Source organism: Chlorocebus sabaeus, chromosome 9, assembly GCF_047675955.1.
Source record: "Chlorocebus sabaeus isolate Y175 chromosome 9, mChlSab1.0.hap1, whole genome shotgun sequence".
Lineage (NCBI taxonomy): Eukaryota > Metazoa > Chordata > Mammalia > Primates > Cercopithecidae > Chlorocebus > Chlorocebus sabaeus.
The window spans coordinates 128,727,439-128,752,888 of NC_132912.1; the positions used below are offsets into that span (position 1 = coordinate 128,727,439).

Consider the following 25,450-nt stretch of genomic DNA (forward strand, 5'->3'; position numbering starts at 1 on the left):
CTCATGACCCTGCCTATCACTTATATATGAGTTTGATCCACAGATCTTTACTTTAGGACTCCATCTTTCTCTGTACTCTAGGTTCTTATATATCCATCTGCCTACAGAACACCTTTACTTGGCTGTCCTATGACAAACACAACACTGACAAACCAACACTCATCTCCTCTGCCTTCCAACCAACAACTGCTCCTTAATGGTACCAGTGAGAAACAAATTGCCCATCCAATGGCTTAAGTGGAAGGGAAAGTCCCATTGATGACACCTCCGCTACCCCCTATCCCCTGATTCTGTCTCCTTTGACTTCCCAAGCACTCTTGACTCTGGCCAATTGCTGACCATTCCAAGGCCCACTTCTGTAGGCAAAATTTTCACTAACTACAATGGACCCATAAGAAATCTTCCTGTCTTCTGTCTACCAATATTCCTACCCATCTTTCTTCCATTCTGTCATCAGAGAAGACCCTTTCTAAACTGAACAGGCCATTCTGCTGCATGAGAACTTCCTATGGCTCCCAATTCTCAATAGGTAAAGATGAAACTCTTTAGTATTGAAAGGTTTCATCCCCATCATGCTCTTCTTCTTTGCCCACTTTTAAAGACCCAGATTAATGTTACTTCCTTAGTGAAATGGCCTCCAAAGAATTAAACTCAGCCACAATTAAAATACCACAATGGTATTTTGTACACTTCTCCTATTACAGTAATTATATTAAAACATGTTTTTAAAATGTCTTTAAAATGCTCTGTGCCTCTCCAGTAGAATTTATATGCTGAGGAATATATTTTAGTCAGCCTATCTCCCCATAGCCTAACAGTGTCTGCAAACAGGAGGTGCTGAATAAATGTTTGCTGAGTGAATAAATGAAGAAATCAATTTTACATGGCATCACCTAAGACAATGCAATGCTAGATGGGTAATTTTATTAAAAATCTAGTATATGCAAGATGCTATGTGAGGCTCTACAGGGGTAGGAAACGGATAGATAGCATTCCCCACTCACAAAAGCTATTATAATCTCTATAAGAAACAGTATAGGTTATCATAGAAGAAATACTATCAGTTATAATACTTTTAATCTAAAGATATTAATGGATTGAATTACCTTAGTAGATATACTAATATTGAACTATCCTTGCATTCTTCAGTTAAGTATAATTTGGTCAGAAAGTATTTTAAAAATATGTACTGGATAGAGTTTGTAAAGTTTACTTAGGATTTTTGCAACTATGTCCATAATTGAAACTAGTCTGTAGGATTCATTCTGTGCATGCTCTTTTTCTTGTTTTAGTAGCTCCTTCCACCCCCTCCTTTAAAGAAATTATTCTTTTTTTCTCAGGAACTATTTGTTTTTATATGTTAGCTAAAACTCACTGGTTAAATCATTTAAGTCTGATCTTATTTTTGTAAGTAAATATTAAAAATACTATTAAAAATTTAATTTCTTCATATAGTTATATTTAAATTTTCCTCTTTCACCTTGAACCAGTGTTAACAATTTTACATTTTTAAAAAAATGGTTAGTATTGTTCACAACATTCTTGTGATTTAAAAAATCTCTGAATAACAATACTTACATCCCTCTTTGCATTCTTAATATTATTTACTTAGGAATTCTTTCTTTCTTGATTAATTTTGTAAATGTTTTATCCATTTTATGAATATTTTCAAAGCACCAGCTTTTGGTTTAATATGTTCTCTCTTGAGTTTTTTTTTGGGGGGGGGGTCTTTCTTTTCATTAATTTCTGCTCATTTAAAAAATCTTCATTTCTGAGAGAGGTATATTTAAATCTCCCACTCTGTGAATGTGTCCAGACATTTTCAGTGACTTGTTTTATGAATTAAGCTTATCAACTTTACATCTAGAGACTTTTCTTTTGAGGAAAAATTGCAACATGTTGTCTGTATTGAAAGTTTTTTTGGTAACCTTCTGGGAACCAAAAAAGCTTTAGTCAATAATGTCTAATCTTTAATGGTTTTTTGTTTTGTTTCAGATTTTAAGAAATCCTTTCATTAGGAGCTGGGCTAAAGCTTAGTTCTAGATGAATCTATATAATTAGATTTAAAAGTTATATCTGGATTCTGTCATTTATTGCTTTATATATTTTGAGACAATTTTGCTAGCATATACAGTTTCAAAATTCTTTTACTACCCTTCTAAATTGCTCCTTTTATCATTACAGAATTACCCTATTATCCCTATTCATGTCATTTTTGCTTTAAGGTCTAGCTTCTCTGATGTTACCACTACAGCAGCTTTTTTTTTTTTTTTTTGGATTAAGATTTGTCTACAATATATTTTTCCATTCCTTTTCTTTGTTTTCACAGCCATTTTATATTTTGGGTGTGAATCTTGTAAAAATGACGCAGCTGGATTTTATTTTAAATTCTACGCAGATTATCTGTTTTCATTTTCTCAAAGAGATTCCATCTATTTACATATAATGAGATTAATATGTTGACTTATTTTTATCTTACTATTTTATGATTTTCTATTCTTTAAATAGTTATACTTAAAATTGCAGGACACGCTCTTATCAAAATCTAAAGTTAATCAGCATGTCTATTATTCTCTAGCACAATACAAATTCTTAAACCATTTTAAATCTATTAGCTCATCTGGTTTTAAACCACCCAAATTTGGTCACTGTTGTAACAGTCATTTTAAGAAGCTTATTTAAATTTATTCACATGCATTATTTTGCTTAGTAGTGCCTCTGACTTCCTGTCCTTGCTGCTGCTGATCAATTTCCTTCCTACTGAGCTATTGTTTGTTAGTTATCCTTTGGTAGATACCTTCGTTGGAATCTGAGGGTAGCAAATTCTCTCATCTTTGTATGAAAATGTCTATTTCATTTTTATTCTTATAAAATAATTAATGAATATAGGATTGAGACTGACAATAATTTTCCCTTAGTTCTCAAGTTTTAATTGCATAGTTACTAATGAAAAGTTTGTTGTTGGTTTAGTTGTCATTATTTTGTACAAATCTCTCTTTTGCCTCAAGTGGTTTCAAGAGTTCATCTTTGGTGTTCCGCATGTTCATCATAAGCTGTCTTGGAGTGTGTTTAGTTTAGTTATTCCTCCTGCTTGACTTGGTGGATTTTCCTCAAGACTCATGTCTTTCCTCAATTCAGGGACAGGCTCATCACATTCTGATTAAACACGACTTGCTTCCTGTGTGTGTTTTAAAATTTTATGAGTTTTCATTGTGGAATTTCTATTAGACCCATTCTGTTCTTTTAATTTTTCTTCTCTGATTTTTCTATTATCTCTTATGTTCTCAGAGGTCCTAATTCTTGTTTCTCTTGTCTACTGATGCTTGTGTACAATGGCTTTTTGCACTGTGTGGCTTGTAATTTTGATTTGGGGCTCATCTTTAATATTTTTATTACTTTTTCTTCCATGAGGGTATCTCATGTTATCTGGGTTATAGAAATATTCCTACAAAACTATTTTGAGTTGGCTTAGGCCTGGGCCCATGGGAGTTTCACTGATGTGGGACCAGTTTTGAGGTCAATATCTTGACTGGGAATTCCATTCCTACGCTGGTATTAAAAATTTGGACACAGGCCCAGACTATTCCCAACATCCACACATGAGACTAACTGGGGTTTCAATGTCTTCATTTTTTATGAAATCTTTTTTCAATCCAAGACACCTGGCAAACAATTCTTCCTCCCAGCCCCCATCCCTGGATTGGAAGAGTTCTTTTTGTCTCTTTTTCACAGAGGAAAGCAGCTCTCCTGGGGATCTGGCTTTTGTGGGACTCTCAGTTGCAGGCGGTTACTTCTCTTTTCCCAAACCCCAGCACCAGGCCCTCTTGCTGGGTCTTGAATAGCCCTTTGGGTCTTTGAATAGCCCTTCGGTGAGCCCCAACTCACCAGCCAGGGCTCAGGAACAACATCCCCTCTTTGTTTCTGCCTCTTGGGGATTTGCTGACTTTCTTTTGAGCTTGACCAGGCATTAGCAAAAATTCTTAAATGTTTATATTTTATCCAGGGTTTCCACGTGTTTTCTTTGGGCTGGGAGAGCTATAGCAGCTCATTCCACCAAGTTCCTGGAAGGCTGCAGGTATCAGCTTGTAAGTGCCAAGTGTCAAACAAGTGATAAAGAAAAGTGTTGGCATCACGCAGAGAAGGGAGGAATCACTGCAGACAGTAATGGCTATTTGACAAGCTTCAATGATAAGGGATAAGGGTAAAGCCTGCCTCTAGCTCATCCTTTTTTCAAATAAATACCCACAGCTCTTTAAAACAAGTAACCTCCCTCCTTCCCAGAGGGCAGTGACTCTGCCCTATTCTCTCTGAAACCCCATATTCACATGTGGGACAGATCACAGCGAGTACACAGTAAACATCTGTTAAAGCAACAAATAAAGTGAGCATTTTGTCCAGGACACAGCTAAAAGTTCAAATACCAGGAACACTGCCTGAGAGGTGATACATGTCATGTTACAGTAACACCCACGGTATAGAATCGTATCCACATTGTGGATACATTCAGAATAGGTTAAGCAGAATCAGTTTTCTTTTAAAGTTCTTTAAGGTGCCTCAGAACTTAATGTAGCCAAGTTCAGTCCAGGCATGGCTGCCTTCCAAGCCATCTCTAACTGGCTAGGTTTTCCAAAAAGGATTTGCTCAAATGAGCATCCGTAGTCCTTGGAAGGTGGTTTCAAGGTCAGCCCTGCCATAAAACCATTCCCTCAAGGGCTGTCTGCGCACATACCTGGCCAAGGCTGGTGTTTTGGAGTTACAATGGAATGCCTACCACTAAGGAACACACCAGCACTTCTTGGGGCCTAAGCTAAGAATCTGGGCATGTGATTTTGCTCCGAATAAAATGGCTACAAAGTTTAAGCACAGATCCAATGGTGTAAGATTATGGTGATCCCAACGTGCCAGAATTACCGTGTAATTTCGAGCGAGGGAGACATCAGTACCATCTTGCAGATAGTGGGTTTCCGTGAAACTGCTGGCAATGAGACCTCTGTGGAAAAATAAAAACACCATAGAAAGATGAGTGTACAATCGCATTGATACATTGTTGTGAATGTCTTGGCTACAGGGTAGCAAGATTGTGACCTCCTTTTTTTTTTTTTTTTTTTTTTTTAAAAACAGATAATCCAAGGAGGCTCCCATTAGGGCCTTCCCAGTTTAGGTTCTCCAGGGAGAATTCAGAGGAGACTCAGACAACAGAGTCAGATAATGCATCCTTGGAACAATAGCCCACACACTCAATGTGCAACCCTCCCTCTCTTCCTTCCTCCCACTTCATTCCTTCATGCACACACCTGGGTGCACACATTTGCAAAGGTACACATATGTGCACACACATACACTCTTCCATGAATAGTACAGGCAGATATCTAATTTGGGAAAACCTCCCGCCTGGAAGTCACAGGCTCCGTCAACTGGAATCAATGGTTGAGCCTCCCACCGGGAAAATCATTCTGATCCACTGCAGTGCCCCTGCTGGCTCCCCCGCAGGTGAGAGAACCGGCTGACAATATTGAAATGTCACAGAAGAGATTAGAACAGCAATGAAATGTTAAAAGCAGCCATGTATGTATGAGGTGAGGAAAAATGATTCTGCACACCCTGAAATATTGAATTTCTAAGATAAATTGAAAGGAGGAGGAAATCACCTGTTTATTCTAACTATTAATAAAACTGTATGCAGTCTACCAGAACTTCATTAAAGATTGCAAAGCATGGGTTACTTAGGTTTTAAATTATTTTCCAATGTCTTACATAACACGCACTATTTTATCCCGCTCAACACAACCACAGGAAGTATTTCCTGTGTAACTACCGCTGCCAGGTGCTAGCTGCTGGGATACAAAGACAAGTAGGAACAGCCCCGCTCTTGATGACACCACGAGCTGGTAGGGTGATGGGTGACACAGAATCCAGTGTGAAGGGAGTGATCACAGAATAGAAACAGAGTCCTTCCGAGGCAGGAGAACAGGGTCTGGAGGCAGGGAACATGAGGTCAATTCATGCTGACTTTCTAGAACTAAGTCAAATGGAAACACTTCAGCTATGACAGGAAATATCCTCTCCATTTACATAGGGAGTCCAGCGATTAAATGATTTTGTAACTTTACCTCATCCCCTTCATTTACATAGGGTGTACACTGAGTAACCAATGGAAACCTCTAGAGGGTATTTAAACCCCAGAAAATTCTGTAACGGGGCTCTTGAGCACCTATGCTTGGGCCCCCTCACACCCTGTGGAGTGTAATTTCATTTTCAATAAATCTCTGCTTTTGTTTGCTTCATTCTTTCCTTGTTTTGTTTGTGCATTTTGTCCAATTCTTTGTTCAAAACACCAAGAACTTGGACATCTTCCAGCAGTAACACTTCTGGGTGCATGGATGAGCTATGGGTGGAGCCTCCTGCAAGGCAAGGCTTTGCAGAGGGAGCCGACAACTACCCGGCCCTAACGATGGAGCGGGAGTCGGCCGGGCCCAGGAGAGGGTGGAAGGAGAGGGGAAATCCAGGCAGATAATGTCAAGGTCAGGATCTGAAAGGCCTGGAGTCTGGGGAGCTGCGCTGGTGGAAGACACAGAAAGGCTCTAAACAGAACCTGGGTTTTCTGTGTCTGGACAACAGGGAGTCAAGAGTTGCTTTAAATACTGAACTTTGGGGATGGTGAAGGTGCTGCCTGCCCTCTCCTGTCTTCAGAGAACACTCTTCGCACCGTTTGGTTCTATGTGGGGGTGGGGGGGTGGTTCCTCCACACCTGATCCGGAGATGAACACGTGACCCAAGCTCAGCCCATCACAATCTTCCCTACAGCACGTTGAGCTGGGATGTCCGGGGAGGAGGTCTTTCTTTGTTCTCAAGGCTCTGAGGATGTGGCCACCACCTCCACCCTGGTCCCTTACTTCAGGAGAATGCTGGTCAGAGAGAACAAAGCTGTCACCCTCAGGCAGGGACAAAAGGCAGGAAGAGGGAGATGGATCTGCTGCCCCGGGGCCTGCTCCTCCTCTCCTCCTCCTCCTAAGTCCCTCTCTTCTGCCTCTGCTGGCTGGAGCTGGGTTTTGCAACCAGAGTCCTGATCAGTATGGCAGGGAAGGAAAAGAAATGGGAATGATGCAAATGTCAGAGATGAGAAGCACTTTCCTTACACAGTCAGAGTTCCTTAGACCCCCTCCCAGTCAAGTTCAAAACTGAGAGGCAGCTCCTTGTTTTACATGGATTGCAACATATTGAGGATATGCCTGGCTTAAATCAGTTAGACCCTGATGGCAGGTCTCTGCTGCAGTCTACTTAACAGCGAGTGTTTGAGAGAGTATGCGAAAAACATAAAACACAGACGGGCCTTCACACTCACTGGCAAAGGCACGTGGGCCTCCGAGTGCTGCCCCTCACTCTCCTCAGCAGTGCACATGTCGTGCCAGAGAAAGTTGCTTTACTTGGCAGCGTTGGGCTCTCAAACCCCTGTCTTCTAAGCTCACCTCCTCTGAGCTGCCAGAGGGGCTGCCTGGGCAGGCTCATTCACAGGGCACCCCAGCCCTGTCACACAGTCAGGAGCAAAGGAGAGGAAGAGGGGAGGGAGAGCAGGCAAAGCAGTGGGAAGGTGACAGGGCCTTGACGAGAGGAGTGTGAAGAAGGGGTGGTCCTTGGTCACAGGTAGAGAGCTCCAGGAGGGTGGAGGAGTCTGGCGACCTTGCCAATGGAGCTGCAGCAGGTGAGCCCAGGTCAAGGGGACAGGCGAGGTGAACCAATCTTCCACAGCACAGTTCCAAAGGGAAGCAGAGAGGCAGGATGTGAAATCCAGAGATGGGACTTGAGGGGAATAACTGGAGGGATGGAGCTGAAAGGGGACATGGGCGAAGCTGCAGAGGAACAGGCAGAAGGATGCAGAGCACAGAGGGATACACACAACATGGGACAATGTGCAGAGCACGGGGAAATACACACAGCACGGGAGGAGGCACAGAGCATGGAGGGGGGATGCACAGAGCATGGGGGAGGCACAGAGCATGGGGGAGGCACAGAGCATGGAGGGGGGATACATAGAGCATGGAGGGGGGATACACAGAGCATGGAGGGGGGATACACAGAGCATGGAGGGGGGATACACAGAGCATGGATGGGGGATGAACAGAGCATGGGGGAGGCACAGAGCATGGAGGGAGAATGCACAGAGCACAGGGGGAGGATGCACAGAGCATGGGGGGAATGCACAGAGCATGGAGGGGGGATGCACAGAGCATGGGGGGAAGCACAGAGCATGGAGGGGGGATGCACAGAGCACAGGGGGAGGCACAGAGCACAGGGGGAGGCACAGAGCACAGGGGGAGGCACAGAGCACGGAGGGGGGATGCACAGAGCACAGGGGGAGGATGCACAGAGCACAGGGGGAGGCACAGAGCATGGGGGGAGGCACAGAGCATGGGGGGAGGCACAGAGCATGGGGGGAGGCACAGAGCATGAAGGGGGCATGCACAGAGCATGGGGGGAGGCACAGAGCATGGAGGGGGGATGCACAGAGCACAGGGGGAGGATGCACAGAGCACAGGGGGAGGCACAGAGCATGGGGGGAGGCACAGAGCATGGGGGGAGGCACAGAACATGGAGGGGGGATGCACAGAGCACTGGAGGATGCACACAGCATGGAGGGGGGATGCACGGAGCATCGGGGGAGGCACAGAGCATGGGGGGAGGCACAGAGCATGGGGGGAGGCACAGAGCATGAAGGGGGGAGGCACAGAGCATGGGGGGAGGCACAGAGCATGGGGGGAGGCACAGAGCATGAAGGGAGGAGGCACAGAGCATGGGGGGAGGCACAGACCATGGGGGGATGCACAGAGCATGGAGAGGAGATGCACAGAACACGGAGGAGGCACAGAGCATGGAGGGGAGATGCACAGAGCACAGGGGGAGGATGCACAGAGCACGGAGGATGTAGCTCAGGATGCACATAGCCTATTCTCTGTTGAGCAAGAACCCAGAGTGGCCTCAATAGTCTATAGTCTTAAAAAAGGTGCACACTTGACCAGCTTCAAGATTATAGAGAAAGGAAAGGAAGAATTTAATGTAGATTAAGTTATATTAATTATTGCTTATATTATTATGTATCTGTACTTCTATTTATCACATATTTTATTAATATTTTAGCAATTCAGGTCTTAACAATGTTGAAATCTTATTTGAATGAACAAGGTATATAAATACCTAATATTAAGGGGAGTGCTGTGTGCAGACATTTGTAGAACAAAGAGACATCATTTGAAGGCTTCTGACCAGGCTTAACTGAAAGCTGGTTTGGACAGATGGCCAAGGAGAACAGTCATCTTACGTATGAGGGAGATGGAAAATCCATCAGGAAAGCTGGGGCTTAGAGAAAACGAACTTTCGATAGACAACTCTCAGCAAACTGGAGGACAGAGTGATTTTAGGGTTAAACAGCAGTAAAATTAATTAGAAGGTTTTGAAATGTGACTCAGAATAGCGATACAAAGCCCTAAAACTACCCACTGCTCCTCATCATCATCCAAGTGTCATCGGTGCTAAGCAGAAATACCACCACCGTCATGCTTGGAGCTCTGGAGAGTTCTTAAGCCCTGTGTTATGTTTTCTCTTGTGGAAAGAGAGTGGAACAGGGGCTTCTGCTTACAGTCCTGACCATGTCCCACTGCTGCTGAGGCACTAAATGATATGCTCCTTTTCGAGTTTTTCTTGTACAGTCTGGAAAAGAAATGTTGACTTATGGATAAGATGCAGTCATACCACTTGTGTATATTATATCTTCTCAAGATATTTCAAAGGCAAGAGAGGGGAAGGGGAAGGGAAAGACAGGAACAGGAGGAAAGCCAGCAAAAGTTCATGCTCAGCGTACAACAGAGTCTCGCAAAATGCAGACAGTGGATGTTATGTGCGCTCACCACACAAATGGTAACTGGGAGGTAATACATTAGTTTATTAGCTAGATTCAACCATCCCCTTCAAAACAACACGGTGTGCCTAACAAAAACATGCAATGATGTGTCCATTTAAATAGCTAAATACCTAAATAAACACCAACTACCCCCCTCCAAAAACAAGCCCCAAACTGATGATGGGCTTTCTGTGGAGCAGCCCCAGCGCTATGAGCTGGGAAAAGCAGGCAGCTTCCTTGGTTTCCTATGCAGGGTTTGAATGAGAGACGGAGGGAAGCAATGTGACCTGATATCCGAACGCCTTCCCAGCTCTGCCTTCCAGGAATCTGCTTCCGCAGCCAGGACTCCACGTGTCATGCGCTCCACACCCTTGGGAATGAACCCACCCTGCAGGGCTTTGCGTGCCCCTGCTGCCTGCTCTGACTTCCTCAGGTCCTGCTTGGAGATCATGCTGCCCTCCCTGCTAAAACTCTGTAGTGTCTTCCCGCTGGCCCTGGGATGAAATCCCAACACCTCCCCAAGGCCTCTGAGGTGCAACCTCATGCAGCCCACCCTCCCACCACACTCAGTTTTTTCCCTCTAGCTCATGCTACTCTAGCCAACGCTGGTCTCTGGTTGGTTCTAGAATATTCCAGACCCTCTCCCTCTGAGGGCCATGGCACCTGCTATGCCCCGTGTCTGGAACATTCTTTACATGGCTTTTCATGTAGCCAGCTCCTTTTACCCTTCTGCTCTTTGTTTCAGTGTTGTCTCCCCAGAGGTCCTTTCCTGATCTCTTATCTAAAGTGGCCCCATCACCACTATTAGCCCCCATTGCAGTCCTCCTTTGGTTTTCTGTCTGGTATTCCTATTTTGTTTATGCATCTCCTTACTTGTTTATCTCTGCCTTCAAGAATGTGAGCCACAGGAGGTCTCCTTGGTCATCGCTGTGTCCCTCACTTCCAGCCCTGCAGAGAGCGTGCACCTCCTCCTGGCTGGAAGCATTAATAGCTGCTAAACACTCACACTGGGCCAGGTGCTGTGCGGAGCCCCTGATATCTCATTTAATCCATATATTATCTGGCCCATGGATACTATTTTTTTTATCCCGATTTAAAAGAGGAAACCAAGACACAGCAGGGTCAAGTGACCTGCCCAAGGTCATGCCATCCACGACAGTGTCCGGGTGGTTTTGCTTTAGAACTTGTGCTCTTAACTGCTGTGTGGCACTAGCAGACCTTACAGGTTAGTCAAGCAATATTGACGGAGTGTTTGTTGCAGATGCTGTGCTAAGTGCTGAATACATACGTGTTGAGCAGATGAATACATGAATGAATAAGTGAATTTGAGAAGCATGCGGCAGGCACTGCCCCTTTGGCTTCAGGCTCTCTGCTCCTTCCTGGGTGATACACGTCCCACATCTTTCTCCAGCACCATGACTTGCCAGGGAATGTGAATGAAACTGAGAAGGTGCTGGATGGAGGTTTTCTAAGATGTGTGTCTAATTTAAAATGGGCCAGGAGTCAAAGGCCCCTGGAGAGAACTAAGCGGGGGTGGATGGACAATGGCAGTATTAGAAATGTGACAGCAATGGCCTTGGAGCCTGCAGATTTCCCCAAAGAGAAAATCCAATTTAGATGGACTCTCTTATGTCAGCAAATGAAAACAGAAGGTGAATGCAGAATTTCATGAGAACGTTCTTTTTCTCTGCTTATTAGATTAGCTGATCTAACAAGGTACTCTGTTTCTCTCAATACCAGGAAATAAAATGCATTTTAACTGTGCCAGGAGTTGATTTTGCCATTTGCCATTTGTTGTGGGATGACACATGACCCCTAAATATTCTCTCATTTAACCAATATCTAGCACGCTGCACAATGGGAATAAGATGCTCCGGGAGGCCCCACTGGTGAAGGACACAGACCCAGAGTGGTCAGGGCTCCATGACACAGACATACCCAAAGCACCGCAGGAGCCCCAGGAAAGGCTTCCAACCCAGAAGTCAGCCTGCGGAGCGGGTGCCCAAAGGAGCCAGGAAAGATGGGGAAGAGTGAGCTGGGCTGGTCGGGGGAAGGTGAGGAGAGGAATGGGAAATGGGGAGGAGAGCATTCCAGCGAGAGGGGACTGCATCCTCAAAGGCATGGGGGTGCAGAAACAGCATGCTAGTGGGCAACGCGCAGAGGGGAGGCGAAATGACGTGGATGCCACGTGGTCAGGGTGCAGGGCCGGAGGCAGGGAGACCCACTGCTGCTGAGACAGGCAGGTTGGGGATAGAACCTACATGCTGCCCAACGCTGCTGACTTTATCCTGTCCCATGCGGAGCCGCCAAACACGGAAGGGACTTGAGCAGACATGAGCTTCAGAGCCACAGGCAGTGACAGCCACACGGATGAGACTTGGAGGGGAAAGAGAGAAAAACAGGCTGCAGGAAGGTTAGCAAGGAGGCTGGTGTGAGCGTCCATACAGAGCACCAGGCCAGGACACGACAGGATGGGAAATTCAGACGGGCCCAGAATCAGGAACTGCATGACAGACTGAGGACTCTTGGGTGATGTCAACAGAGATGGGTGACTCATAAATGAGAGAAGAGACATGAGTTCAGTCTTAGCCATGGATATAGTTTGGATACTTGTCCCCGCTCAAATCTCACACTGAACTGTAATCCCCAGTGCTGGAGGTGGGGTCTGGTAGGAGGTGTTTGGATTGTGGGGGCGGATCCTTCACGGCTTGGTGCTATCTTTGTGAGAATGAGTTCTTGCAAGATCGGGTCATTTAAAAGCATGTGGCACCTCTTCCTCCCACCCCTTCCTCTCAGTTTCTCCTGCTTTCCTCATTGGAGGTACATGCTTCCACTGTACCTTTCACCATGATTGCAAGCTTCCTGAGGCTTCCGCAGAAGCTAAGCAGATAACGATGCTATGCTTCCTGTAAAGCCTGCAGAACCGTGAGCCAATGAAACCTTTTTTCTTTATAAATTACCAAGTCTCAGGTATTTCTTCATAGCAATGCAAGAATGTCCTAATCCGGCCATGCTCAGTGCTGAGAGCTGTTCTCTTTCTTGGACATGTTATGGGAGCAGGTGACCCCATGCATCTACAGTTTGGAGACATACGGTGTCCACCCTCATTTAGAGAGGACAAGTAGACTCCCATCCTTTTTGGCTGAATACTGTATTTTCTGATTTCAAAATCTTCAGATATACTGGCTGAAAATGGTTATTTAGAATTTGCATGAAAATATTACTATGCAGGTAAAGTTCTTCCTGATAAAATTTCTTGCATTTCTGAGATGATTTGAGCATTGAATCAAAACATGAATGACCTCCAAATTGCTTTCCGATCAATATTGAAATTATCTGACTTTAACTTTACCCTTATATAATTTAGTCACACAGTTTGAATGAGAGGGATTTCATTAAGATGATATATGTTACACTCCAAAGCATGGGAGAGTTGAAAGAAACTCCCCAACCCCAGGACTGAATCAGCCTTTCTCTTGTATTCTGCCAGGATTCTGAAACAAGACTTTCCCTATTCGGCCTTATTTCTTGTTTACTTGTCTTCCCCCCACATTGTGTTGAGCTAAGAGGCAGAAACAACACCTCTAAACCCAGCACAATGCCTAGCATAGAAGAAGTGCTTCGTAAATAAATGAATGAGAAACTGAATATTATCACAGAAAAGCAACCAATCTGGATAGAATGTGTCAAAACTAATTGGATCAATTAAAAATAAAAGAAATATGCTTCAAATTGCTTACACTGATCACACAGGGGATATGGGGTGGGGACGATCTCATTCATTCCTTCATTATTTCAAGAATTCTGAATGTTCTTCAGTCTTCCAGATCAATGCTGACAACACGTTATCAATTTCAGAACTGCTTAAATGAGGGCAACGGGGAACGAAAAGTAAGAGACTGGCATCAATTACTTAGAATATGAAAACACTTATTGATGACATGTCAACTTTTTCCTATTATTTCTTTGAAGGCCATACATATTGTTTGAGGGTTTAATTATTCTGTACAGCATATTCATGCCATGCCGAAGTATCACGAGACAGTTCTTGTTTGTCAGTTAACACCAGCAGGCAGTATAGACACTCTTCGCAATTAAATCATGCCAGGCAATGTAGGCTTCAGAGATTTCTTCTTCCTGGTAGATCCATTTGGTATTAAAACAAAGTATCCAACTGAGTTTTCTGCCGAAGACTTACTTTATCATGTCATCATTCCACAAATTACAAAATCATCCATATATAAATTTGGGTAATGGATTTTTTTTAGAATGTGGAAATACAGCTACAAATACTTTCATATGTGAGACTAAGGGCCAGAGCTTTAACAAAACATAGCATCCAATAAAGATCATAATTAAAAATCATGATCAGGATTCTCCAAGTTACTAAAATGATATTCTTTAATGAAAACTGTCTATTCCTCAATCAGAGCTAAATAAATATAGAGAAAAGATCCGGAGGGCAAACGGTATGCACCCAGACCGGACCCTGCATCCTCTGAAAACACTCACTCTAGTTTTGAGCAGAAACTCTAGACTGGCTGGAATCATGGAGTCTTCATGCTGCTCTCACTGGCTTTTCTGGACTATTTTATGAGAAGATCAGACAGTTGAAGGATTCTCTCTAAAACCAGTGTACTGAGGTATAAAATAAGAGGAGAAAAATGAAAAGAAGAATCGGAGACATCTGTTCTCTTCTCTTTCTCACATCTCAACTTTGCTCAAACTTCTTTCAGAACTTTGTCTTTGCAAATATTTATGCTTCTTTTTTATGGTAAAACTTATCACAGCCTGGTAAATAACTCATGGTCTGGGTTCTTGGCTTGGAGAACTAAAGCCAAGCATCGCCACCACCACCCTCAATGCCTTGCCCTCATCATCTTGCCACCTTCCTCCTGCCCCTGTTCATTGTTTGCCTGCACGTTGTAGGCCTTGGGGCATTCACTTTTCTTAAATTTTTGGTTTTTTTGAGACTGAGTCTCTCTCTGTCACCCAGGCTGGAGTGGAGTGGTATGATTCTGGCTCACGGCTCACTGTGACATCCGCCTCCCAAGCTCAAGCAATTCTCCTGCCTCAGTCTCCTAAGTAGCTGGGATTACAGGCACACACCACTACGCCTGGATAATTTTCTGTAGTTTTAGTACAGATGGGGTTTCGCTGTGTTGGCCAGGCTGGTCTTGAACTCCTGACACCTGTCTCAGCCTCCCAAAGTGCTGGGATTAGAAGCGTGAGCCACCGTGCCCAGCCAGGGGCATTCACTTTTAATATGCACTGCCTTACTTTATCTTGAAAGAGACTCTACAGGGTAAGGACTGTAATTGCCTGCCTGATAAGGAAGAGGAAGCACTCAGAGAGGTTAAGTGACTTGTTCAAAGCCACACAGCTGAGCCCTGGAGACTAAACTCGACTCTATTTGGCTCCAAAGCCCAACTGCTCCTAACCACTGGTCGACACTGCCTTCCCAGGAAGCAGCATCAGTGTATGGTTCTGACAGTCTGAAAAAAAAGCAGCAAAAATCAAATTCCGTGTTTTTCTGAAATAATTTTTCCTCCATGTTGAAAGAGACACTTGAAAATGGTGCTATGCTATTTCTCTTCACACACAATTCAATTTTGTTACAAAATCCAGATTTATTTTTGGATATAATTTCAGTATTTTGGGATCCTAACTACTTAAACTGTACATCTGTAAGAACAATGGAGCACGTACATTCCATTTTTCTTCTGTTATTCTCCCTTTACTAAAATTTTCAAAATGATCAAAACAACTTTTGTTTTCCCCTGGAATAAAAAAAGCTTCCTTGCCCAGCTCTTTCTCATTTAGTTTCACAAACTATAATAAATAAAACTGTTGATACAGCATTTTGGAAGCTGTAGGGGTCAACAAAGTTTCCTGCAAAATAACTTCTTAATATACCGCTTCCATTATAAGTCACAAATACACAGAGTTTTGGGTCAAATCATGTGACACACTGAGACATGATGTTATGATTGTCTTTTGGGACTGTTCAGATGAGCCTATCTGTTCATGAACGAAGAGCTCACCCCTTTGGACTGTTGCAGTCTCAGTGGAGGCCTCTATAAGAACAGGAGGACTGACTTGTCAACTGGCTGAAACGTACAAGCAGGTGGAAACTGATGGGCTCCTGCCTTCGCAGCTCTCCAGCTGGCATGAGACTCAGTCTTAAGGCTTTGGGCTGTTTTCTCCCCTTTTTAATAACCAGATACAGTTTTCAAGTCTTGGATGAGGACTTACATACTGTTTCAGGCATTTTTTTTTTTTTTTTTTTTTGAGATGGAGTCTTGTTCTGTCACCAGGCTGGAGTGCAGTGGCATGAGATCTCGATCTCAGCTCACTGCAACCTCCACCGCCCGGTTCAAATGATTCTCCTGCCTCAGCCTTCTGAGTAGCTGAGACTACAGGCATGTGCCACCATGCCCAGCTAATTTTTGTATTTTTAGTAGAGATGGGGTTTCACCATGTTGGCCAGGATGGTCTTGATCTCTTGACCTTGTGATCCGCTTGCCTCGGCCTCCCAAAGTGCTGGGTTTACAGGCATGAGTCACCGCACCCGGCCTCAGGCTGTTTTTAATGTGTCATGACTGCCTTCCTAGTACGAGGCTATCAAGTTTCAGTAACACAATTTGAAGGAAAAAATAAAATAAAATAGGGCCTCAGATACAGGGGAAAAGTTGTAAACCCAATAAACAATTACTTCCACTGACAGTAAAGCCCTACACCCACTTCTTTCAGAATCAATTGCAAATGTACATATAGTAGGTCAGCTTATGTTGCATTCTTCAAACGTTTCTACCAACATAGGTAAAACAGTCATTTCTCTTAAACTTCAGAATTTTCCTTCTTCCTTTAAGAAAACAAGAGTTGGCTGTAACAGTAGCAATAGCATCAGTCACTAAGCAGCATCAGTCACTAACGTTCATTTGAGCTCTTTCTAAGCAAAGGCACTTTATGTGTATTTTTAAATTTAACTTTTACAACACTCTTGGCAGGCATGTACTTATTTGTATGTGAGACACTGGAGGCAAAGAGAGGTTAGGCGACTTGGCCGGGGTCACACAGCTAGCACTGTGTAGGTGTTTCGACTTCAGAGCTCTTATTGCTATGCTTATATGACTTCTGTTTCTCCTTACTCTGACTTTTGCCTTTTCTGCCCATATTCCTTTCAAGGGACAACTATACTGAATGTAGCAATCTCTGTCTTTCAAAGCAATGATAAAGAATTTGGAGTGAGTTGGGTGAATCTATTTCCCACTTATTGCCATGGGTCAAAACTAAAAGGAACAATGAGGAACTGTATCAATCGGCGTTCTGTTTGCCTCTAGTCTGGAGAATAATCACCTTAGTCATTTTATGTGTATCAGTTGACACTATTCCATGTGTAAAGGTGTGTGAAATATTCAATAATGCAAGTGAACAATCAAACCCATTTATATTTACTCATTAGTGCCACAACTGTCCGCAAATAATCTACAGACCAGAAGCAAAGTGAACCTCGAATTCATTTTCTAATTGCCCTTCTTGTCCTGGGCTGCAAGTGGTATTTATTAGCCACTGCTCCTTAAGCATCCGCATGGTCTATGATGTGGGAGGACATGTGATAATGGGTGATTCTTTACATCTTTATAATGACACTATGAGTTGGTATGTGGCCATTTTATAGATATAGGAATTGAGGCTCAGAAGTGTTAAGAAATGTGTTCAAGGTCACACACTCTTACAGCAGCAACGGGCTTGGGTCGTTACATGCTAACATATCTTACACCCAGCCCTTGGCCATATGCATGTTGGATAGAAAAGCATACCTTTCTCTCCTCCAGTCCCAGAAAATTCGTGGTTGATTATTTTAAGGAATGTATTTATCTAACTGATGAACTGAACCTCATGTACAAAAAGATTCAAGCGGAGAGAGGTGCCTTTTCAGCTGGGCTAACTGGTGGGGTCTTCCTTACTTACTTCCGAGGCCAGTTCCTGGCTCCGAAAGGCTTTCAGTCAGTATCTGAAGAATGTTTGGGCTGATACATTTCCCAGTAATAAGATGTGGACAAGAAGACCAATCTACCTTCAAATATATCTCTAGCAGCAGTATAGCAACAGTGGTTAAGAACAAATCTCATTCTGCCATTTTCTTCTTTTAAGACGTTGAACATGAAATCTGATCTCACGCTGGTGTTTCCTCACCTAAAATGGGAATGATAGCTCCTACCTCACAGGGACACTATACGGGAAGTTAATCTATGCTATAGATGATAAACAGGCTGAACCCATATTATGTACTCAGTAAATGGAAGCAATTATTATTATTAATAAGCCCTCTGGCTTCCATTCATCTCATCTACCATTTCTCCGGTCCCAGTCACCATTTCCCCTCCCCTAACCTTCCATAATAGATTAGCCAGACTCCTGTTTTCACTCTTGAAACATTTAGGTCTGTTTTCACACACCAGCCAGCGCGAAGTTTTTAAAACGAAAACGGATCATGTCACTTCTCCGCTTAAAACAGTGCACTCTTCTTACAGAACCCAGAGTAGAATTCCAATTCCTTAGTGCAGGGCTGGATGTGGTGGCTCACACCTGTAATCCCAGCACTGTGGGAGGCTGAGGTGGGCAGATCACTTGAGGTCAGTAGTTCAAGACCAGCCTGGCCAACATGGTGAAACCCCATCTCTACTAAAAATACAAAAATTAGCCGGGCGTGGTGGCACGTGCCTGTAGTCCCAGCTACTCAGGAGGTGAAGGGAGGAGATTTGCTTGAACCCGAGAGGCAGAGGTTGCAGTGAGCCGAGATCATGCCACTGCACTTCAGCCTGGCCACAGAGTGAGACCCCGTCTCGGAAACAAAACAAAACAAAACAAAAACCAAAAAGCAAAACACAAATTCCTTAGTGTGGACCAGGCCCACCCCCTCTACCTGCCCAATTCATCCCACTTAGGCTCTGTTGCCTCGCTTTGGTTTCCCAAGTCCACCACCCTTCTTATCTTGGTCTGGAACATTCTTCCCACTTTCTCTGCCTGGCCAACTCTTAGTAACCCTCATCCAAAATGACAGCATCTGCAGCAATCTTCCCTGCCTGCCCCTTCCTAACTGGGGTTCTCCTTGTTAGCTGCTCTTGCAACGTCCTGCCCCGTTCCTTGAGCGTATGGTGCCATTTCTCATTTATTTGCTCTGTCATTTGAGGTATGTTTCCCCCATTAGGGCAGAGTCTGTCTAGGTCCCTCCCCAGCCCTTACACTAATGTCTGGAACTTAGCAGATGCTCAATAAACACTTGTAGAATGAATGCAATAACTGAGAATGAGAAAAATATGGCAAAAGCACTCATACATAACAGAATCATTATTGACTTGCTGCTATTTTAGGATACAAGGAGTTCTTTCTACTCAAAAAATAAATAAATCCTAATAAAACCACCAACATCACCAAAACCCACAAAACACTGACTGGTAAGAGACACATTGATCCTTAGAAGTTCTACCACCTAAAATATATCTGGTATTTAGTTCATAAGGTAGAATAGAAAATATACTTTACAAAATACATCTTCAAATGGCATTTGCTTAACTTCCAGAATTGAAAAAAACGTTTAGCCGACTTATTTGGAACCATCGAACCAAACACCTTTGACTGCTTGGACACACAGCTTTACACTTTAAAAATAAAACGACCTGGTGTGCGTGTGCTCTCCTCACACCAGCTGGTATCCAAGAGTCTTCTGGTGCAGACGGGAATCTTCCACCTGGCCCAAAGCAGGGGGTCCTGCAGATTTCAGGGCTGATGACCTGGTAAGTGGTTTCACTGAAAGCCGGATGCATTTCAGCCCTGTTTCCTTCACCCACCCAGCTCGGTGAAGAACTTGTATTAACTGGTGCTTTGGGGCAGAAGGGGATTTTCTTGGCCGTGGCGGAAGCCAGCCAGCCAGCCAGCTCCCTGGCAGACTTGCAGACTGGCCAGCTGGACTCTCCTAAAAATTGACCTACATTGAACCAAACTCACAGAATGTGTGTTAGATCAAATTTGTTCCTCTCTGCTTGCTCAAACAGGGTCATGCTCTGCAAATTTCCATACCATCGCTGCCAGGAGATAGACACCAGGAGGGATCTGGGGCGGGGAAAAGGACCTTCACTTTCTGAAGTTCTAAATTGGCCCATGGGGCGGGTCAGGTCCTCTTGCTGAGGCTACCATGAAATGTGCCTGGATTTTGAAATGGACGTCTTTCTCCTTTAAAAAAAAAAAAAAAAAAAGGGTGCGGGTGGGGGGGGGGGGCGGTCCCTGTGTGTGAACCCAGGTGTACAGAGGCCTAATCAGGTAAAGCACACCCTCTTTCCTGTGAAGGCCCCACTGAGTATGTCTGCTCCGATCCCCCAGGCTGAGTCAGGAGGATCCAAAAAAAGCCATGGGTTGTGCCAGCCCCAAGCAGACACCACTGCCTGCCACAAAGCTGTTAGAAAAGTACCGCGTCTGGGACAAGGAAGGGTTGTAAAATATGAAATTGTAAAATAAAACCATTAATCCCATCTGAATTCTAGCTGCTGGGTTCTTTATATGAAGTAGTCTTCTGTTTTCTTTGTTTTAAAGAAACCACAACAAGAAGTACTTATAATACCCATGCTGAATATTTCTGTTTCCCAATAAAGATTCTCCAGGTGCTTAGTTGATTTACTATCTGATCAGCAACTGGGCTTAAACAAAACAAAACAAAACTGGGAGGGTTTTGCATTAAGATCTAATGCTGTCGAGAACCCTAGAGAAGAACCAAAGGACAGATGCCAGTGACAGTGGGCCATTCATCAATGGATCTCTCTCCAGTAATAAAGACCACACCAATCAATATTCTTACAGCTGGGCCTTTGAACTATTTGCCTTCTCCATGTGGACTCTCCAAGGGTAAATGGACATTTTCCCCCGTGCCTTAATTTCTTATTCAATGCCAGCCTCCTAGGTTACAAAAGAGTTCGGCTAATTCTAACAGCTAATTTTCCATAAGCACTTAAATAGTTTAGTCAGAATGATGGTTGGGAATATTTTATGTTGCTTTCATTATTCTTAGGCTAGGCAGGGTAATTCTTACGAATTACCTTGTTGATTTAGTTAAGTAATGCAATACACGACAAAATATTACCCTGGGTCATGAAAAATAGAGATCTTTAATAAGCATCATGGTCTCAAATTGTAAAATTAGTTAAAAACCGTGGCAGGGGTGGTTAGTTGGTTCATATTTGATTGAAGCAGTAATTCATTACATTTATGAAATCTTTAGAGTTCATTTACTGTCCAGGCATTCTAATGTATTACTTACTTGGACTGCATTTTTAAAAAGCTGCTGGCATTAGGCAACAAGCAATCTTACAGCACTAGGCTAAGAGTTAGAACCTTTTCCTTGTGACTTGTTCACTGCTAAGTCTCCAAGGTGTCTTGCGTATGGGACAAAACCAGATACCTACTCAATGCACCCAGCCCAAAACATTACTTCACTTCTCTGGATGGACTTTGGCCAGAAAAAAGACAAGCATGCTTCCAGTATTTCTGGCTTCCCAGCCATTGATCTGTTACTCAGATGACACTGTTGTGGTTTCTTTAGAAAAGGAAAACAGAAGAATACTTCCTATAAAGGACCCAGCAAGTAGAATTCAGATGGGATTTATGGTTTCATTTTCACACAACAATCTTGCACGCAAAGTTGGGAATTAGGATGACATCATGTGTGCTGCTAAACTCATATTCTAGAAACATGCTCCAGAAAGGAGTTCTTCATTAGAAGCTGAAAGCTTTCCATGTGTCTGGGGAAAAAAATAGCTAATATGTTGAGGAGGAGGGAGGCCCAATTTAATGACTAAAAAATGTAATTTATAATGATCAGCCTCAGTAATCCCTTCTAATAGTTTCATTTAAAAAAATACTATTATGATCTCCAAACTTACTGAATTAATCAACACTTCTTGGGGTCAGAAAACAACTATGTATTAAGTGCACTCCTGTACACTCAAAGACTGAGGCAATGGATCCAACCAGAAAGTAGATAAAATGTGGAGTTACTGCTCTTTATCTTTCCCATTAAGGCAGAGATTTCCAAAATTAAACAATTGTATTTCAGTTCTCAATGGGTCAGAGCATTGTTTGACCTGGAACTGAATTCAGACTCTGGTTATTAGAGAGTCCTGGGGAGTCATCACTAATTTTGTTGGGTGTAACAATGGAACTGTGTGTTATTTTGAAATTCATGAGAAAAAACAACCCCATCAAAAAGTGGGCAAAGGATATGAACAGACGTTTCTCAAAAGAAGGCATGTATGTGGCCAACAAACATACAAAAAAAGCTCATCATCACTGGTCATTAGAGAAATGCAAATCAAAACCACAATGAGATACCACTTCACGCCAGTTAGAACGGCGATCATTAAAAAGTCAGGAAACAACAGATGATGGAGAGGATGTGGAGAAACAGGAATGCTTTTACACTGTTGGTGGGAACGTAAATTAGTTCCACCACTGTAGAAGAAAAGTGTGGTGATTCCTCAAGGATCTAAAACCAGAAATGCTATTTGACCCAGCAATCCCATTACTGGGTATATACCCAAAGGATTATAAATCATTCTACTATAAAGACACACGCACATGTATGTTTACTGCAGCACTGTTCACAATAGCAAAGACTTGGAATCAACCCAAATGCCCATCAATGATAGACTGGATAAAGAAAATGTGGCACATATACACCATGGAATATTAAGCAGCCATAAAAAATGACAAGTTCGTGTCCTTTGCAGGGACATGGATGAAGCTAGAAACCATCATTCTTAGCAAACTAACACAAGAAGAGAAAACCCACACCACATGTTCTCACTCATAAGTGGGAGTTGAACAATGAGAACACATGGACACAGGGAGGCGAACATCACACACCAGGGTCTCTCGCGGGGTGGGAGGCTAGAAGAGGGATAGCATTAGGAGAAACACCTAATGTAGACGACGGGTTGATGGGTGCAGCAAACCACCACGGCACGTGTATACCTATGTAACAAACCTGCATGTTCTGCACATTTACCCTAGAACCTAAAGTATAATAACAATAAAAACACAAATTGAAGGGGTAGGAGGAGCAATGGCATGAAGTCTGTTAGAGGTGACCTCAGAAAAGGGAGAACCACAGAAACAGCAAATGCGGCAAATCTTAACACTGGCTGAATCTGGGTCTCTTAACCTCAGCTCAGCTGACATTCGGTGCAGATGATTCTGTGCTGGGGGGATGTTCTGCATAATGAGGGTGTTTAGCAGCATCCCTGGCCTCCACCCCCGAGATGACAGTAACCTTCTCCCAACCAAAACTGTCCCCAGACACGGCCAACTGTCCCCTGTGGGGCAAAATCGCCCTCAGTTGAGAACTGCTGGTATGTTGGAGGGATTAATATACTATTTCCTCTTCTTTTGAATATAGATTTTTTTTTTTTTAAAGTTTCAGAGTACAAGTTTTAAAGTCAATGGAGGAACAAAAGTGTGAAAAATCACAATCCTTATTCAGTCTCTTTTGTGGTTTGGAAAATCTTCCTGAGGAGTATAGTAGAGTCTGCCTGGGGCTCCGAGACCAGGGGCCCCATCTCCAGAGAATTTCTCGGGCTGGTCTGGGACCCTGGTGTTGGGAACCACCTCAGGCCCAGGGAGTCAGCATCGCAGGGGCCTGGGGACCAGGAATGTGCATTAAAAAACAAAACAAAACAAAAAGAGCATTAATATTTGAAAATAATTTCAAACTTGCAGAAAAATTGCAAAAATAAAAATCATACAAACAACATATATATACACTTATACATCTTTTATCCAGATTCCTCTGTTGTTGATCTTTTTTTTTTTTTTTTTTTTTTTTTGAGATGGAGTCTCACCCTGTCACCAGGTTGGAGTACAGTGGCACAATCTTGGCTCACTGCAACCTCTGCCTCCCGGGTTCAAGCGATTCTCCTGCCTTGGCCTCCTGTGTAGCTGGGACAATATTTTATTCCATTTGCTTTATGCGTTGTTCCCCTCCTACCCCTTCCCCCCACTGCCCGCCCACCAATCTTTACAAACACACACAGTGTTTTTCCTAAACCACCTGAGGATAAGTGATATACAACATGGCCCTTTACCACCAAATACTTCATTGCGTATTTCCTATAAGCATATATTCTCCTACGCATCATGACCCGGCTATCCAAGTCGGCAAATGTCACATCCAGGCAGTCCCTCACTTCTCAGCCACACCCAAGGCTCTCCCTGACCCAGCTGTGAGCTTTGCAGCCTGTCTTTCCTCCTCCCGGGCTGAGTTCAGTCCAGCGCCGGGGCGTGCATTACGGTGTCGTGTCCATTTTCCCCTTTTTATTAACAACTTTAAGACACGGTTCCCGCACCAGACAACTTGCCCATTGAAGGTATACAATTGCATGTTTTTTGCCCTATTCAGGGTGGTGCCACCATCTACCACAAGATGGTTTTAGGCATTCCATCTCCCCATGCCCTTTACTTTATACTCACTACCCCTAGTCTCTTGGAATGAGACATTTCCACTGCTTTTATCGCCTATGATAATGACATATTTGAAGACCACAGTCCTCACCCCTTTTTATTAAAACAATTTTGAGTTTGTCTGCTATTTCCTTGGGACCACCTTCAGAGCCACAATCCTGCGAGAATAGCCAGAAACAATGGCTTCACAGGGACCTGCAGCCAATCTGAATAGCACGGCACACACGAGGAGGTGGAGCATTTACAAATAAGCGAAGAACGCCGCCAAGAGACACACACAGCACCAGGAGACCAGTGTATGCAGAGGCCACTGGGCCACACAGCCAGGTGCCAGGAGTTGCAACTCATCTCCACGATGGCCTGCCTGCTGGGGGCGCAATCTTACAAAATATTATTATTATTTACTCGTAACAATCACAATTGCTCGGAAAATAAAAATCAAAACAGGCAAACCATTGGCACACCAAGAAGAGATTTCTACAGGTTTTATTCTAAACATATGTTTCTAAAACAGTCAGTGGTGAGTGCCAAAAAAAACCAGCATCGAGTCGATTTTCCTTTTTCTGTGTACATGACTTGCTTTGGAAACTGCCTATACATGCCCTACATTTTTTTCTCTCATCAAAAACAATCGAGGAACAGTACAAGGAGTTCTGAAGCATAACCTAGTTGTTTCATTCGAGTGGTGAGAGAGGGACGTGATACGATGCGGGTGCCACGTAAGAGTCGTGCTGCGGGGAGCTGGGAAAGAGTTTGCTCGTTCCATCGGACTGCACAGAAGAGCAGGGGCTCCCACCGCACACTGCAAAAGAAGCCCAGCAGTGGCTGCCCTGCCAGCTGCTCTTGGAAGGAGGGGAAAGGCTCTCCCTTACCACTCTGGACTTCCCTGGGGGTTCAAGCCTCATGCGAGACAGCCCAGTCAGCATCTAAGCCCCAGAGGCAGGTGGGATCTGCCGTTCCCCTCTTTGGAAATATGGGTCTCGTAAGGTCTCTCCCTGAAGCTGTGTGATGGAAATCAACATTCTGGGTGTGCTAGCTCAGCATAAA

At 43.7% G+C, this 25,450-nt stretch overlaps 1 protein-coding gene across 1 annotated transcript in view; it reads right to left on the reverse strand.

Moving 5' to 3' along the window:
• ADAM12 (ADAM metallopeptidase domain 12) overlaps nt 1-25,450 on the reverse strand; it is a 373,095-nt gene that overhangs the window by 139,148 nt on the left and 208,497 nt on the right. The window contains exon 4 of the mRNA XM_007964392.3: nt 4,912-4,990. Coding sequence (XP_007962583.3) covers nt 4,912-4,990 — 79 coding nt within the window. The remainder of the gene's footprint in view (nt 1-4,911; nt 4,991-25,450) is intronic.